Source organism: Lineus longissimus, chromosome 6 (assembly GCF_910592395.1).
Source record: "Lineus longissimus chromosome 6, tnLinLong1.2, whole genome shotgun sequence".
NCBI lineage: Eukaryota > Metazoa > Nemertea > Pilidiophora > Heteronemertea > Lineidae > Lineus > Lineus longissimus.
Genome location: NC_088313.1, coordinates 16,314,034 through 16,328,481, shown reverse-complemented (window position 1 = coordinate 16,328,481; position 14,448 = coordinate 16,314,034). Strand labels below are relative to the sequence as shown.

The window sequence follows — 14,448 nt, the reverse complement described above, 5'->3', positions numbered from 1 at the left end:
TTGTAAACGCCAAAGCCACGAGCTCCTTATGGGCAAGCACCCGGTGCGTGAAAAGATTATCATTACGATATCTAAATATATAGGCCACAGAATTGTCGTAAAGCTCTGTACACACTGACAGGACGTGACCTTACGAGCTCCATGTTTAACAGGAATGCTAATAAACCGCCAAGGTGTGCTATCGTATGTGCCCTCGTCAACCTATCGTACATTGAGATAGCTTTTGAAGAAGGCTGACGATAATCAGCCAAGTTCCAAACAACTCGAGTACAAAGCAACATATCGGGCTTACTGGACTTTGCGCAACGAAACGAGCGAAATGGGGGAGCGACCATTATGTTTTACCCCGGTACGTCAAGTTCGATACATGGTGTCAATTATCAGTATCGATGTGTTTTCCATTATGAATACGGGTTTTTAAAAATCAAAATCATGAATTTCCTTTCCATTAGAAGAAAACGATGACGACGTTTCAGTTTAGGAGCAAGCCGTTGTCTGAATATGATGTGAACCTGTTTACGGTTCAATGCTGCTCCCTGTGACGCTTTCCCCGCAAATGTTCAATGAAAAAAATGCTGATAATGACTTACACGGCTTGTTCGCATCGTAAACATAGTGGTACCCGGGTTAACTGTCTTTGCGTTTGGCCTAATTTTACAACGATTACTCCCCATGTAACCACGATCTAGGATGGACAGGCTGTGTATTATAAATAAGAAAAGTCACCTAGGGACCGTTGCGTAGAATACTTTTTTGGCGAAATATTGCGCAGAGTCCAGTAAGCCACATATGGTGCCAGACCAACTAGTCTTGATTTAGCTAGGATATGAGGCGATTTACATTGATTTATCACGTTTTTTCCGCAGTGTCATTGCTTCTCCAACCGTTGTTATTGCTTTTTTCTCGAGACAGCTTTGCGGACCTGGTCATTAGAATGACCTATGATTGCCCATTTGCTTCTATACCAAGATCTGGCAGAATTGCTGACCCAGTGTACAGAACATAAGATTAATGGAGAATATCTAACTGTATACCTCGTATCATGAATGCATCAGGTCGGGAAAAAATACTCAGAGATTTCCAACCATTCCCCTAAAATTATTTTTATATATGTTTTGCCCTCAGTGCTATGGTTCATATCTCAAATATAAAGGTTCATAATGTAACTACAAGTTAGCTCAATAAGATGAATCAAACAGCTTTGTAGGGGGCCACAATAAACTAACTTTTAAACCCTTATTGGTACGAACCACAAGCATATGGTTTACTTTGGGGCTCATGCACTTTAAACTTCGGAGATTTCTATAGTTCGTAATCTTTGAATGCACTTAGAAGGCCATTTCTAAAAAACGTCTAATAAACCACCTCCATACAAATAAAGCTCACACAGTCTAGTGATAACACGTCAAAAACTAATTCTTAAATACACTAGAGTACATCTCTGGAAATTCGTTAAAGGTCACGCACTTTACATTGCCCTTTATAGGCCCTGACCAGTGATGGGCTTTGTTCACTGGTCTTCTGTACTTTTGGTAATTGGCTAATAGTACATGAACCTTTTGGCCGATATTAGTAAGATTCTATGAATTTGCTTCATTTGCTTGCAAGATGTCGTCTGTAGTGTATGCAGTGGTCATTTTTGTCCTTTCCGTCCTGTTTTTAGGGGCTCAGTCCCAGATTCCCATGCTTGGGCCTTGTCCTGGAGACAAACTTCCAACGCAGGCTAACTTCGACATGCAAAAGGTAAGCGATAATAACCAGAGGCCGATTTCATGACGATTTCTTTAAGTTTTGAAATCTAGGTCCAAGATTGATCGATAAGACACCTCGCTTTTTCACCGGTTTCTTTTGTTGGCTTTTAGCTTGATGTTCGTCATCATACGGTACAAATCACAATCGATCTCCGTCCTGCTGTATGTGGGCCGCGAGACCCCCGTCAACACAAACGCCCGTCGGCCACCAAGTTTAGACCAACGCCTTTTCATGACATAGTGTGTAATACAGAAACTTTTCGAACGAGCAGAGTAGGCCTTTCATGATGTCTTTCTTCTTCAGTATATGGGTATCTGGTACGAGTACTATAGAAACTTCATCTTATTCGAACTAGGAGACAAGTGTTCAAGGGCCAACTACACCCTCCAGCCTGACGGAAAGATCAAGGTGGTAAACACTGGCGAAAAAGCGTAAGTACAAACATTCGCCTATCGGTGTCGAAAGCCAGTTCTGTGCCGTCGATTACATATTTTTTTTTAAGGAAGTGACTACTTGGCAAGCCCGGCTTACCAAACAGCGACTTTTTCTTGTCCTGAATGGAGAGCCGAACTCATTAATATTAAAGTAAAGTTTCCAGCTCGCCAAACATGGTAGATTTTTACCTGTTTGGCAAGCCCGGCTGGCCGAACAGGGTGGCTTTTTAGTGCTGTTTGGCAAGGGGTCTCCAAACAGGACAAAAAAAGATGCCTGTTCGGCGAGCGGCTTGCCAAATAGACCCGGCCTTTTTTAAATTGCCTGTCTACTTCGTTATGTTATTTTGTCGTTTCCATGGTTGTTTCAGAATTTTCGGTACAAAGAACGTAGCGTTCGGGGAAGCCTACGCACCGGACCCAGCTGATGCCAGTAAACTCATCGCAAAAGTTGGGGGAGGTAGGTTTCAAAGTTGAGGAGTTTATATACCATTTTCTGAGTAATGTACTAGGTGACACCAAAAAATCATGTTACTATTGATTTTGAATAAGTCTCACAACATATTTTAACTGCCGTGAAAGGTTTTTAAGAATAAAAACTGGATGTCTTTGAGGTTCACTTGTTATGTAAACCTATATAAATATATTCAGAATCATCGGCGGTTTTTTTAATCTGATATGAACTCCGTTAGAGGTTATCGTCCTAATTTACTCTTTAAGTTTGTACTTGGTAAATGAATCAACATGCAGCACGTTTCACACAAATGACCAGCAGCGATTCCCCCAGAGTGCGTCGTTCGTGCAACTTTTACTCATGACCCGTTAGTTGATTCTTTTCTTTCACCAGTCGGACTGTAACCCGTGACATAGTTACTTGAGGGCGTTATTCTCAAAACGACCACCAACTTATAATCGAATTGCTTGTATGTTGCAGGCCCTGAGTCGCCCTACTGGGTCCTTGCCACAGACTACGAGAACTACAGTGTTGTCTACTTATGCGTGGACAAGCGTATCCCCGGTCTCCCCATGTTCCCATGGAGGAAGGGTACGTAGAGTCTTACCAAATCAAGAAAGTAGTGCACCGTGAATTATTTTTAGAAGATCCAATGATCTCTCCAAACCTCGCATGAAGAATCATGTTCGCCACCTGAGGGCCTAGGCAGGCGAAAGACGCGTAGATGACACCACTCGCACCTAAATTGCCAAGAGGTGTGTCCGTCAGAAACTCATAAATAATTCCGCATGTGAAGAGGTTTTCAAATCGGTGTACATTTTGTCAAATTCCTTTTCAGAAATTCTGTGGGTCCTGAGCCGAAGCCGTGAAGATTTCAGTGCCGAACTCCTGGCGGAGATCAACGAGAAAATCGACAGACTGAACATCACGAGGAAATTCCTGATGCGAACGGACCAGACCAATTGCAGCGATGGACCCGAGACCGAGTCAACAAAAATGAAATTTATCCCGGCACAGTCCGCAAAGAGGCCACCAACCATCTCCTTCAACGAAATTTGAATTCAAAACTATGACTTTTTTTCCAATGATAACCAAGCTTTGTTGCTCGTAGTAACGGATTGACCAATGAGCACCTTTAAAATTGGGTCACAAGAGAAGTAATGTGATGCGGAAAATGCTGGTACTAGGTGATATTTTTACTGTGGTATACCACGCCTTTACATGTACATGTATGTTATGTCGTGTCCATCATATTCTGATGGAAATCCGCTATGCGCTTCAGTCTCCAAGTATCGTTCAACCACAGCGTAAAATCGTTTGAACTATTTCATCAAGTATCTTATTCTCGTGCCGCTACAGTTATCGAAGTGTCAGGCTTTCTCCGTTTGGCTTGCTGCTGTGTTGCAAACGTTTCACCGCATCTTTCCGTCATTCAAAAACTAAGTGTCGCAACATTGTAAATACTCCAATGCTGAAAAATTGTCATGACATGAGAACGACATGTCTTCATTGGCGAGGAATTTACCAGCCAGTGCCGCTAATTGTAGAATAATATAAAAATTAAGAATTCAACAGTTAATGAAATTATTCTTCGTTCTTACTTCAAAATCCATGGCAGTCGAGTAATCTGTTCCTTGTGTGTTTCGTCCGGCTCGGGCACACACATGTACACATGAGGAAGTTTCGTAGTAAGTCTTAGGCTGCCTGTGGTTAATTACTCTCAGGTCACTCTCGAGATCTGATAACCAGCTAGCTGCAAGAGTGTCATGAGACCGGTTGTGACACTGTCATCTGGAGGTTGGTCTGCTTTTGACTGTCTCACTTGTCTCGCCGTGATGGCAACATGGTGGAAGAACCAGGTCCCATTCAGCTTTGCTTTGACTGCCTCTTATCTCTAACCGTCTTTGCAGGACGGTGGAGCTACCAGGCCGATTTGGTCTGAGTGAGGCCGTTCCAGCCCTCTCACCGTGTGGCTAAACGATGCCAGATCCGATTCGATCTAGTTGTGACTGTCAGGTCCCATAGAAGCTGTCAGGTTCCATTCGGTTTGGTTGTGACTGTCTCAACACTCTCAATGTGCTGACAAGACCGTGAAACTGCCTGGCCGACTTGGTCTGAGTGTGACAGTCTCATTTGTCTCACCGTGGTGGCAACGTGGTGGAATGGCCAGGTCCCATGATTCAGTCGATTGTGACTGTCTGGACAAGACGGTGGAGCTGCCAGGCCGAGTCCGTCTGGTTGTTACCGTTACAGCCCTTTCAGCGTGTGGCGATGAGGTCAGCCTGTGACCGAACGGCAAAGCTGCATGCCAGGCGCGAGTGATCTAGATGTGACTCGACGTGGCTCTTCACATCTCTCAGTCAGCCCAAGTTCGAACTATACATCACCTTGTCGTACCTCTGACACCAGCAGTTTCCGGCTCGGTGTGATGACAGCATATTGGTCAGGCAGACTCGTTTTCTCTTATACATACTGCTGTCCCTATGAGGTTATCAAATTCTGTGTGTGATCGGGCAGCAGAGTCTCATCTTTACTATACAGAGTGTCCCGACCCATGGATGTTTGCCTAGGCAACGCTATCTGTCGGAATCAAATGATACCATTACACACTCGAAAGAGATTTTTGTGTTGCTTGTGATGTTTGGACGGAGTTTTTTAAAGCGAGCGAAGGGGTGTCATTTAGACTATAGGTTCACCATCTTTTCCCGCAATCATACATCTCATCAATCACCAGTCTTTTGAAAGGATCAGTATAGCTTGACAGAAGACTTGAACTGCTTTGAAAAGAATAAAATTGCTGATTCAGATAATCGCACATCCTGAACAACCTACAGTTGCTTCGTTCCAAATCCTGGAGACAGCGCTGCCGTTGTCTTCATCTTTTTTGCAACAGACGCGTTGCTCTTGAACGTCAACTGTCCAGTTTGAAACCCTGACTGTGAAATGATCACCGTACTTCATGGTCCTTGAACAGTTGGCCTTGGTGTCATTCGTCACCCCGCCAGTTATGGATCGTAAAGACATCAAAAATCATTCTATCGTGGAGTTGGAATGAGAAAGATTCGTGGTTGTTATTCTAACTTGCAATCATCTCAAATTTTTTCTTGGAGGACAAAGTCACAACAGGAGTCGTGTGTTGCAGACCCAGTTTGTTTATTTGGCGATTCCCATCAAAGGGTGTCCCACATATTATGAATGCCTGGCTCGGCGACTTCATCTGTCGGAAACAAATGATATTAACACCGCACTGGAGAAGAGAATGTTTTGCTCTCCTTTCACTTCATGAGCGTGTGAAAATGACGCATCGTACTCTTCCTGTCCTTCTAGTAGGCCCAGGGAAACCCACTGGGACCCTAATTATGAGATGGAAACACATTACTCTTACAAACCATTTCTTATAATGGCAGTGTTGCACGGAACAATATTCTGCGGTGAATGTCATTCATCCCTAAATTGTTCGTTCGAGGACAAAGTCACAACAATGACGTCAGGATAAAACCACTTTCAAGGGAATCCGGTATGTAATCAATGGCCGAGCTATATCACTTGCCATTACTGTATCTAGTTGTTTACCAATTTTGATAAATGACAATGGTAATTCACGGGGATGCTGTATTCTGATGAATGGTTCCGTGGTGGCCGAAAAAAACGACAACAACAACATTATAAAGAAATTATTTGGGAACGTTTCTCTTGCATCAGATATCTACGTATACAAATATATAGTGATCCAGCCTATCAAATGTACACAATGGTTTATGTGATAAATACGTTATACATATACACAATACTCTCTGGAGATCAATTTACATATTATGGTGACGTCACATTCCATGATGAAATTCAACCTTTTCATATACATGTATGATTTTTATCCTGTTTGATGAAAAATATTTACAATAGGTTATTTTATGAAATTAGTCTATATATACTTCAGGTAAGAGTCACATAAAACTTCTTTGTACGATTTTACGATAACAGATAATGAAGACGATCGAGGGAAGCACTGCCCTGGAAGAGAGAATGCTTTGAACATTATGACTGGTTTGGAGAATGGAGGGGGCTCTCAACACGTTAATTAAGATGGCATGCCGCAAAATAATTTTCACATCACGAACTTGGAATTTGTTTGGCTTTTCTCAATCAATCAAGGGCACAGAAATCAGCATGACATAAATACATTTACCAAGTTCCGGCCACGTGTGATGCTAATGAAGATCAGGCCATTATGCGAAAGAACTCGTGCCTGTAAGCGTGATTTGGAAAGTACATGTACCAATCCATCCAGGGGAAAGTACGGGGAAATATTGTTTTAAAAGACAAACAGATGTTCCTGGACGTTTTTCAAAAGTGAACATCGCCGATTTTTAACTGCTAAAGAAGAAGAACGGTTTACATTTTATGGCAATACTGATAAATAGATAAGTGAAGTTTACATTCTCACCATCAAATCTATTTACATAGCCTACATGTAAGGGATGCCCTTGTGTTTATAGGTTTGTAAGTTTTCGGCGAATTTTATCGGTGTTCCTTCTGACGCAGGCTCTGGGTTGATACATTGATGCCTGTTCTATTGTATAATGTGGTACTCATTGTGTCTAGCTGTCTAGCTCTAAACATTTCATTCAAACAGATTTTTCACAGTTGTTCGCTGAAGTATGAAAATAAAAGTGTCGGACGAATTCACTTGAAACTCGCCCTCCTGAGAAAGGTACACGCCCGTTTTATTGCCAAAGTACATGTAGGTTAGTGAAAAATTAAGGTACGGGTATCATTCAAGAGTATATCACATCATATAGGTCCTTTACACAGTAAAGATAATGGAAATTTGACTGTACACGTGACGTTAAGCACACGCTCTAGATAGCCACGCCCTCCCCCAAACAATACTAACCCGTTATAACCGCCAGTCACTTTTTGCCTTTATTTTTTCATGGAACAAGAAATCAAACAGGAAAACTACCATGATCATCCATGAGAAAGTTATGGCAGAAATAAATTAACCTTGAGGAGCCGACAAAGGATGTTGCCACTGCCAAAAAAAACGAAAATCAGCAAAATTGTCACGCTTAGCTTTTCTAGACCAATTTTCGATCGCGAAACTCTATTTCGTAATCACAATGCCTGCCCCCAATGGCTAACAAATCGATTATTGGTAATGTTTTCCGGAAACCAGGTAATTTGATATAATATTTTTCTTGCCAATTTTGGGAAGGCCGCTGGGACATTCATTTGTGATGTAAGTAGGAGTTATTTCGAGAAAGATCAAGTTCCCCGAATAGATTATCGGTCCGTCACATGAAAGAAACACCGTGGGCATCAGGACAGTGAAAGCGTGAATGTCAGAAGGAATAGGCTGGTGGCTTGACGGTAACTTCAGACTCGCAAGGGAGCTTTCCGATAAGATGCTATTGCTTAGAATATAAATGAAAAAGTTATAATAACGCTGGCATTTTCAAACGCATAGAAAAATACAGCGATTGCTTGAAATACTGATGACACCCGACAATACAACTTTTGAGAACATACGTTCCTTTAAAAATGTCCTTTTTGACCACGATAACTCTCAACCCAATATTTGTTAAGGTTCTTCTGAATCATCAGCTTGATGATACATTAAAATTTACAATGCATTACAACATTTTTGGGGCTTTGAATGCTGAGAAGGGTGAAGTCTGTTCAATAGAACAAGATAAACCCGATTCGTGAAATGTAAACATGACGAATAAAGCCAACTGCAAAAACGGCATCGTTGACATTTCCTATCACGAACAAGTCCTAACTTGTTAATCGGCAATATAGAAGGACGTCACAGGGAAGATTTTACATCAATTAACAGACCATCGTGTGAAAGGGTGCCAGTGATCATGACCAAAGATGCCTTATGTGATATTGGCCTCATTGACACGCATGTCACATGTCGAGCTTGTACAGATAACAAGGAATATGAGAGGCTTCTCATTTGCTAGGATTAGTAGACAAGGCAGCAGATGCAACTGGATTTATCTCTATTAATAGAAAACCATTAGTAAAAGTAATGGCGGACAAGGTTTCAAGCTGATGCTGACAAAGACAAGATGATATATACATGTACAAGTACCCACTTGGCATGGGGATGATGATGATCGTAGTGGGCATCAATCTGTCATTTGAACATGAAATGATATTCATAAATTCACTGATAATTTCCAATGTGACGATGTTTGACTGAACACAGTAAAGGCGCATAAGATCCACTTCCAAATGATTGATGTCACTGTAAAGGCAACTCCTTCCAGAATCATCGAAACACTTCTTACCTAATATTTGGAGATTCGTGTTTCAACTCAGCCTTGTGCATAACCATTGGGATAGTAACATAGTCCTTGCTATCTTAAAGTTGTCATTACAAAAAAGAGAACGGTCGGTGAGATTGTACAGCAAGAGACTCGGGAATTGCTGCTGCGACATGATAGCCTCAATAGACTTCGACCGGCGTCATTATTCAGTGGGAACTTGTACGCTATTATTCTCAGAACGTCTACGCTATTGTACCGTGGTTCCTTTGGGAACCTTTACCTCCCTTTAAACAGGAAGCCGACGAGCAGGTGCTGGAAACGGAAGTGGTCATAGCTATACATGATCCAGGGTACTTGTTCCGGTTTCTACTTTGGAGATGAAGCAGCTGCGGGATTGCATGACCTTTTGATCTTGGGGGGGGGGGGGGGGGGGGTGGCTGAAAGACATCAATTGATGTTCTTTTTTCTGTTGGATATAAGTTCGATATAATCGACGGCATTTTATCTGCAAAATTATGATATTTTATTGAAATGATGCCGAAAATGAAATGTTTGGATGAAATTATCAAAATTATTTACACCGGTGATTAAAACGAACGTATCTTATACAAATATACACAACATTGGTACATATCACACGACCTTACTGTTCATAGCATGCTTGTAATCACAGTTTTAACGCTTGTTGCTTAAATTCAGCAATCCGTGTGTTACTTACACTTCAAGGTACTTTCTTCAGCATAAGCTAAAATCACTCATGTAAAATGTGGAAAATCACAAAGCCCTCTGTGCTGATATTTTTCAGTATCACTGACAGGTTGTCGCACTCAACACAAACATGGGAATATTTCGCTTGGAATTTTGACGTTGACCAATGTTATTACGCCTAGTTCAAACGCAAACAAGTTTGTTGAGGACGTTCAGATTTAAAGGTAACTATCGTCAGGTAAGAGAAGAGATGTTTTTAAATTAAAGAACAAGATAGTATCAAATGAAGAAGTCCTTATAACTAAAAGTATTTCATAGTCGTGATCAGATTGCCATTTAGTATTTGTACCTCTCAAATCGAACTTACAAGATACCTGATGGGTATGGTGAAAGTAGTCTTTCATGTTTACAAACCCGTATAAAACTCGGCTCACTAAAGAAACCCTGTATACATTTCTACCATTTCCCGAAGTCCCTATCACAAATGAGTTGTGTACGTTTTTTACATTTCGTTCCTCAAATACAAAGACCTTTCAGTCAGCCTCGCCAATAACCCTGACTACACCAGTAATGTTCCGGTCGAGGTGACAAGAGAAGAGGTTCGGTAGTGCAAGTTATTGTTCGACATCTTGGTTGTCAGGGGGAATCTGGTCGAATTTCAAGAATGTGTGTATTCCCCTGTACATTTTTGTGTAATACATACCAAGTAGGTGTCTACCAGGCTCTGCTGAAAACCAAGATGGTTCCCGGCGTGGTTTCGATGAATACCAAGAATACATGAAAGTAAAAGAAGATAGTTCCGAGAGACAAAGTTACAAAAGATTTTCAAAAGAAATCACACAGCAGCAGGAATGTGTCTACCGAACCTCTTAACTCGATATGGCGAAATGGTGACTTGGCGATATTGCTCTTGGAACTGATAACTCCATCTATATGTAGCTACTAATAGAAATGTATGCAGAGCTTCTTTAGATCTCATATCATTCAGACACAGCGGACATTGTCGTGTTGTTGAAGTTGTCATCGAAGTCGCCCATCCGACAGGAGGAGCACATGAGAATCTTCGTAAAAGCAGTCCGGAATGAGCGATTAAAGAAATAATACAGGAAGGGGTTAATGGTAGAATTGATGTAGCCTAACCAGATGGCTACGGACCAAGGGATCGGATGGATGGTATAGTCAATAAAAGGGTCCACGACATTGAATATGAAGAAGGGAAACCAGCATAAAGAGTACACTCCAACGATGATTCCGATTGTCTTCGCGGCTTTGGTCTCTTGGCGCATGTTCTTTGAGGCTCGCATTGCGCCCGGTGTCTTGATTTCCAAACTCCGGATCTGCATTACTTGTTTTCGTGCAGTTTGGTAGATCTTAATATTGCACACTAACATGAAGACTGTCGGAATGTAGAAAGCAATGGCGGAACATATAATGGCGTATGCTCTGTTGACTAGAAAGACGCAGGAGCCTGCTTGATTCACGCAGTAGTCCACCTCCTCAATCCCGAGTATGTTCCAGCGGTTGAGTATTGGGAAAAAACTGATAAACAAGGGAAGGATCCAGCACATGATGAGTAAGCCAATCACAGTGGGTTTGGTCATTCTGTCATTATAAAGGAACGGATGGCAAATAGCTAGATATCTATCTACGGCCATGCACATTAAGTGTAAAATCGACGTCGTCGTGAACATGACGTCAAATGATGTCGCGACTAGACACATCGTTTCACCGAGATGCCACGTGAAAGTGCTCATGTTTTGATACAACGAAAACGGCATGACCAGTACCGCCACTAATGCGTCAGCCGCAGCTAGAGACACTATAAAAGCATTCGTCACAGATTGCAGTTGCCGGAACAAATACACTGAGGCAATCACCATAAAGTTTCCGGCCAATGTGAGCAGAATTACCAAAACGAGAAATATTCCTAAAATGACGCGCCCGGCGTCCGAATGTTGGATAGGACCCGGGCCTTCCGGGCACGTGATGTTCATTTTGACGTCACTTCCGCTTTTATATCCTCTTTTGAATACAAATCTGCCTTTTTGGACTGAGGTTCCAGCTATCTATCACAAGCCAATTTAGCTGAAGCGATGATATTAAGATCGTGTAAAATATGTGTTTCTTTATTTGCGAATGTAGCTCAGTTGTCAGGATCCTGACTTTAAATAAAAATATCCAATCGTCTTTCGAATTTCACGATATCAACATCTTTATTATAATCCGAGAGAATAGATCGTGTTCGCACTCACTGTTTTAAAAACAATATGATGTTTTCAATACTGAATATGCCAACTGTGATAAGACAGCGTATTGATTAATCGCTTCCTAACACAATTCCTCAAGGATTCGATCCTTGCAAGTTCTAATCATAAACTCAGTGAAAATTAATTTCTATCAAAATTACAATTCCCCTGTTTTAGTTTCATGAGAATCCTTCAGTTCGATATCCAAAGCAATCCCGAGAGCATTTCTGCTAAACATCGAATGACTCCCTGGCCATCAATGTGCGACGGCAATGCGTTCAATCGTGAAGTAACACTACGAACAGCCAAGATAAGGTTGTATTCCAGCGTCTGTCAGGTCTGTTCAGTGCATACTCCAACTGGTGATATCCTGGGTACCAGCATGTGACTATTCCAAAACCTGATTACAATACAAACCTTGTCCAAAACGACGCCGAGGTACAATTTCTCCAACTCGCGAAAAAACAAATTCTGACTCGATATCTTCTCCTAATCCGAGATCTGGTGGAACTTCATCGAATGTCTGCTCAAAATAAAAGCGATGAAGTCATTTATAGAATACGCCTACTGTTTAAGAATGTAACTTCATCGTTTTCCTATATCACTGACTAAATTTACAGATAATCTGTCTCTTGTAAGTTATTTTTGTAGCAGAAGTCGCGCTCTCTTCATCAACCATCAGCCTAGAAGGCGGGCACTGGCGATGAAGTCACAGACGATAATGTACAAGTATCCCCGGAATATCAATGTCATTACCACTCTGATAAAAAAAACGTTTGATATTTTCGTCATTTTACGTCTCTAAATCCCTCAACTACATATTTCGTCTTTTAGTTAAAGTAACAAACAACGTCTTTAATGGGGATGAAGTTGTCGGAAACTTGACACTCTGATTCTCCCTTCTCTTCAGATTGGCGTGAATCGTATTCCAATCTCCGAACTCCGACACGTAGCCCGGTTGTATTCGATCCTCTAAGCGTACAGATGGTAACGACAGTTCGACAATGGTGTGTTAAGTACTCCAGAGATTCTTGAGGCAGTTTTGCAGTTGGTAGGTAAGATTTTTGCTGTCGACTTGTGCAGGGGTTATAATCAGTGATTGACTAGTAGTTTCTGAAAATATAGAAGATACCCGGATATTAGATTGAGAAAATTGGTGATGTAAGTGTCATCATTACATGGTCAAGTGAATCTGAAGGTATGTCTGATCGATAGGACATGCAATGGAATACAATGGCAGAAAATAACAAGTCTGCATCTGGAGAATAAACTGAAAAGATAAAATAATTTTTTATTTCGATCGAGTTTTTGCCTAAAATGGGCCATTGTTTATTACGCTCAGCATATGAACACTGCACACTGCAACATTGCCACATTGCAACATACGAAACGAAGATTTGATGAATGAAGAAACCAAAGCCATTAAAATTACTTGTAATATTTACTATCCATCCTGTCGATAAGTCAGTGTCGGTAGTATTGCGGCAAAAAACAGTCTTTCTAACGAAAACATGCACCTGGTGTATTTATCACTAACAGTAACTGGCTATCAACAACATTAGATTCTGTTTATGTTTCGTGAAAGAGTTGAGTTGTTAACTCGTACATATCAAAAATGCCACTCGGGCCGACTGACTCGATGCGCAGCTGGTGATATAATATACATCTCCGTATGTGGAGCTAGCTCATAGGATTTGCTTTGTCTTGTGTTAAATTATCCCTAATACAGGTGTCATAATCAGAGGGTGACAGTAGTATCCATACAAACAAGGATTCACAAAGAACGCACTATAGCCTTATACGCAGCATCATGGTCCATTTGCACGGATAAACTAAGAAACCATAACAACGGCAAAGATAAATGAAAGAAAGGATAATGAGATATTTAATCATTAAGTAAGTACGTATAAAGACTAAGATATTCTTGGGCGTTTCACTCTTCAATAGCTTTTCCTTAGCAACATAGATAGATCAAATGTTATCTATCTTACCTGGCATCGCTCATAAAATACCCCAGAGTGGTATCCGTAATAAGATAAGACACCAACATAGGCTCAGATCCCCAACATACGCCGAAATACAACTTTCGCATCAGTGAAGACATTGACGTCCTTCTCTTTTCCCCACCCTCAGGGCATTCCCTTTCCTGATCGTGGATTGCTCGATGTCTACTGGGGCTCGGGAAGCCAAGCAATCGGCTTCATAAACTACAGTATAAAGCGTTCTCGGGCCTAGGGGCGAATAAGGAATGATGTCCTTCTATCAGACTACAAAGCAATAGGTAAGAGTTTGAGGTTTTCACACCGATCATTGCCTGACTGCCAAACATCTCCATGATGAAATAACCATATTTTAGTATTTCACGCTAATACTGTGAAAAATCGTTCACAAATGCCAAGAATACATCGAGTTGATTATGCATTCTTTTTGGGAACTCGATTGAGTATCACGCCGCTGTGAACGAAAGGTAAACAAGAACCATAATGATCCAGGTTCGAATAAACAAACCATCCAACATTTACGTATACATGTGGAGCGTTTAATAAAGAAATAGGTTCGATGATAACGGATTCTGGAAC

At 41.3% G+C, this 14,448-nt stretch overlaps 2 protein-coding genes across 5 annotated transcripts in view; one reads left to right on the top strand and one right to left on the bottom strand.

Moving 5' to 3' along the window:
* The first annotated feature begins 1,541 nt into the window (after window positions 1-1,541).
* Window positions 1,542-4,204, top strand: LOC135489638 (apolipoprotein D-like). The gene is made up of 5 exons (XM_064775072.1): window positions 1,542-1,743; window positions 2,056-2,183; window positions 2,555-2,643; window positions 3,118-3,228; window positions 3,476-4,204. Exons 1-5 carry the CDS (start codon window positions 1,609-1,611, stop codon window positions 3,694-3,696), a joined length of 684 nt encoding a protein of 227 aa, XP_064631142.1. The 5' UTR covers window positions 1,542-1,608; the 3' UTR covers window positions 3,697-4,204.
* A 5,145-nt stretch (window positions 4,205-9,349) lies between these two features.
* The window catches only part of LOC135489658 (5-hydroxytryptamine receptor 4-like), a 52,887-nt gene continuing 47,788 nt past the window's right edge, over window positions 9,350-14,448 (bottom strand). For all 4 annotated transcript variants that reach the window (XM_064775106.1, XM_064775107.1, XM_064775109.1 and 1 more), the window contains exon 2: window positions 9,350-12,982. In XM_064775106.1, the coding sequence (XP_064631176.1) occupies window positions 10,604-11,617 (1,014 nt within the window). In that variant the 5' untranslated portion in view covers window positions 11,618-12,982 and the 3' untranslated portion in view covers window positions 9,350-10,603. The remainder of the gene's footprint in view (window positions 12,983-14,448) is intronic.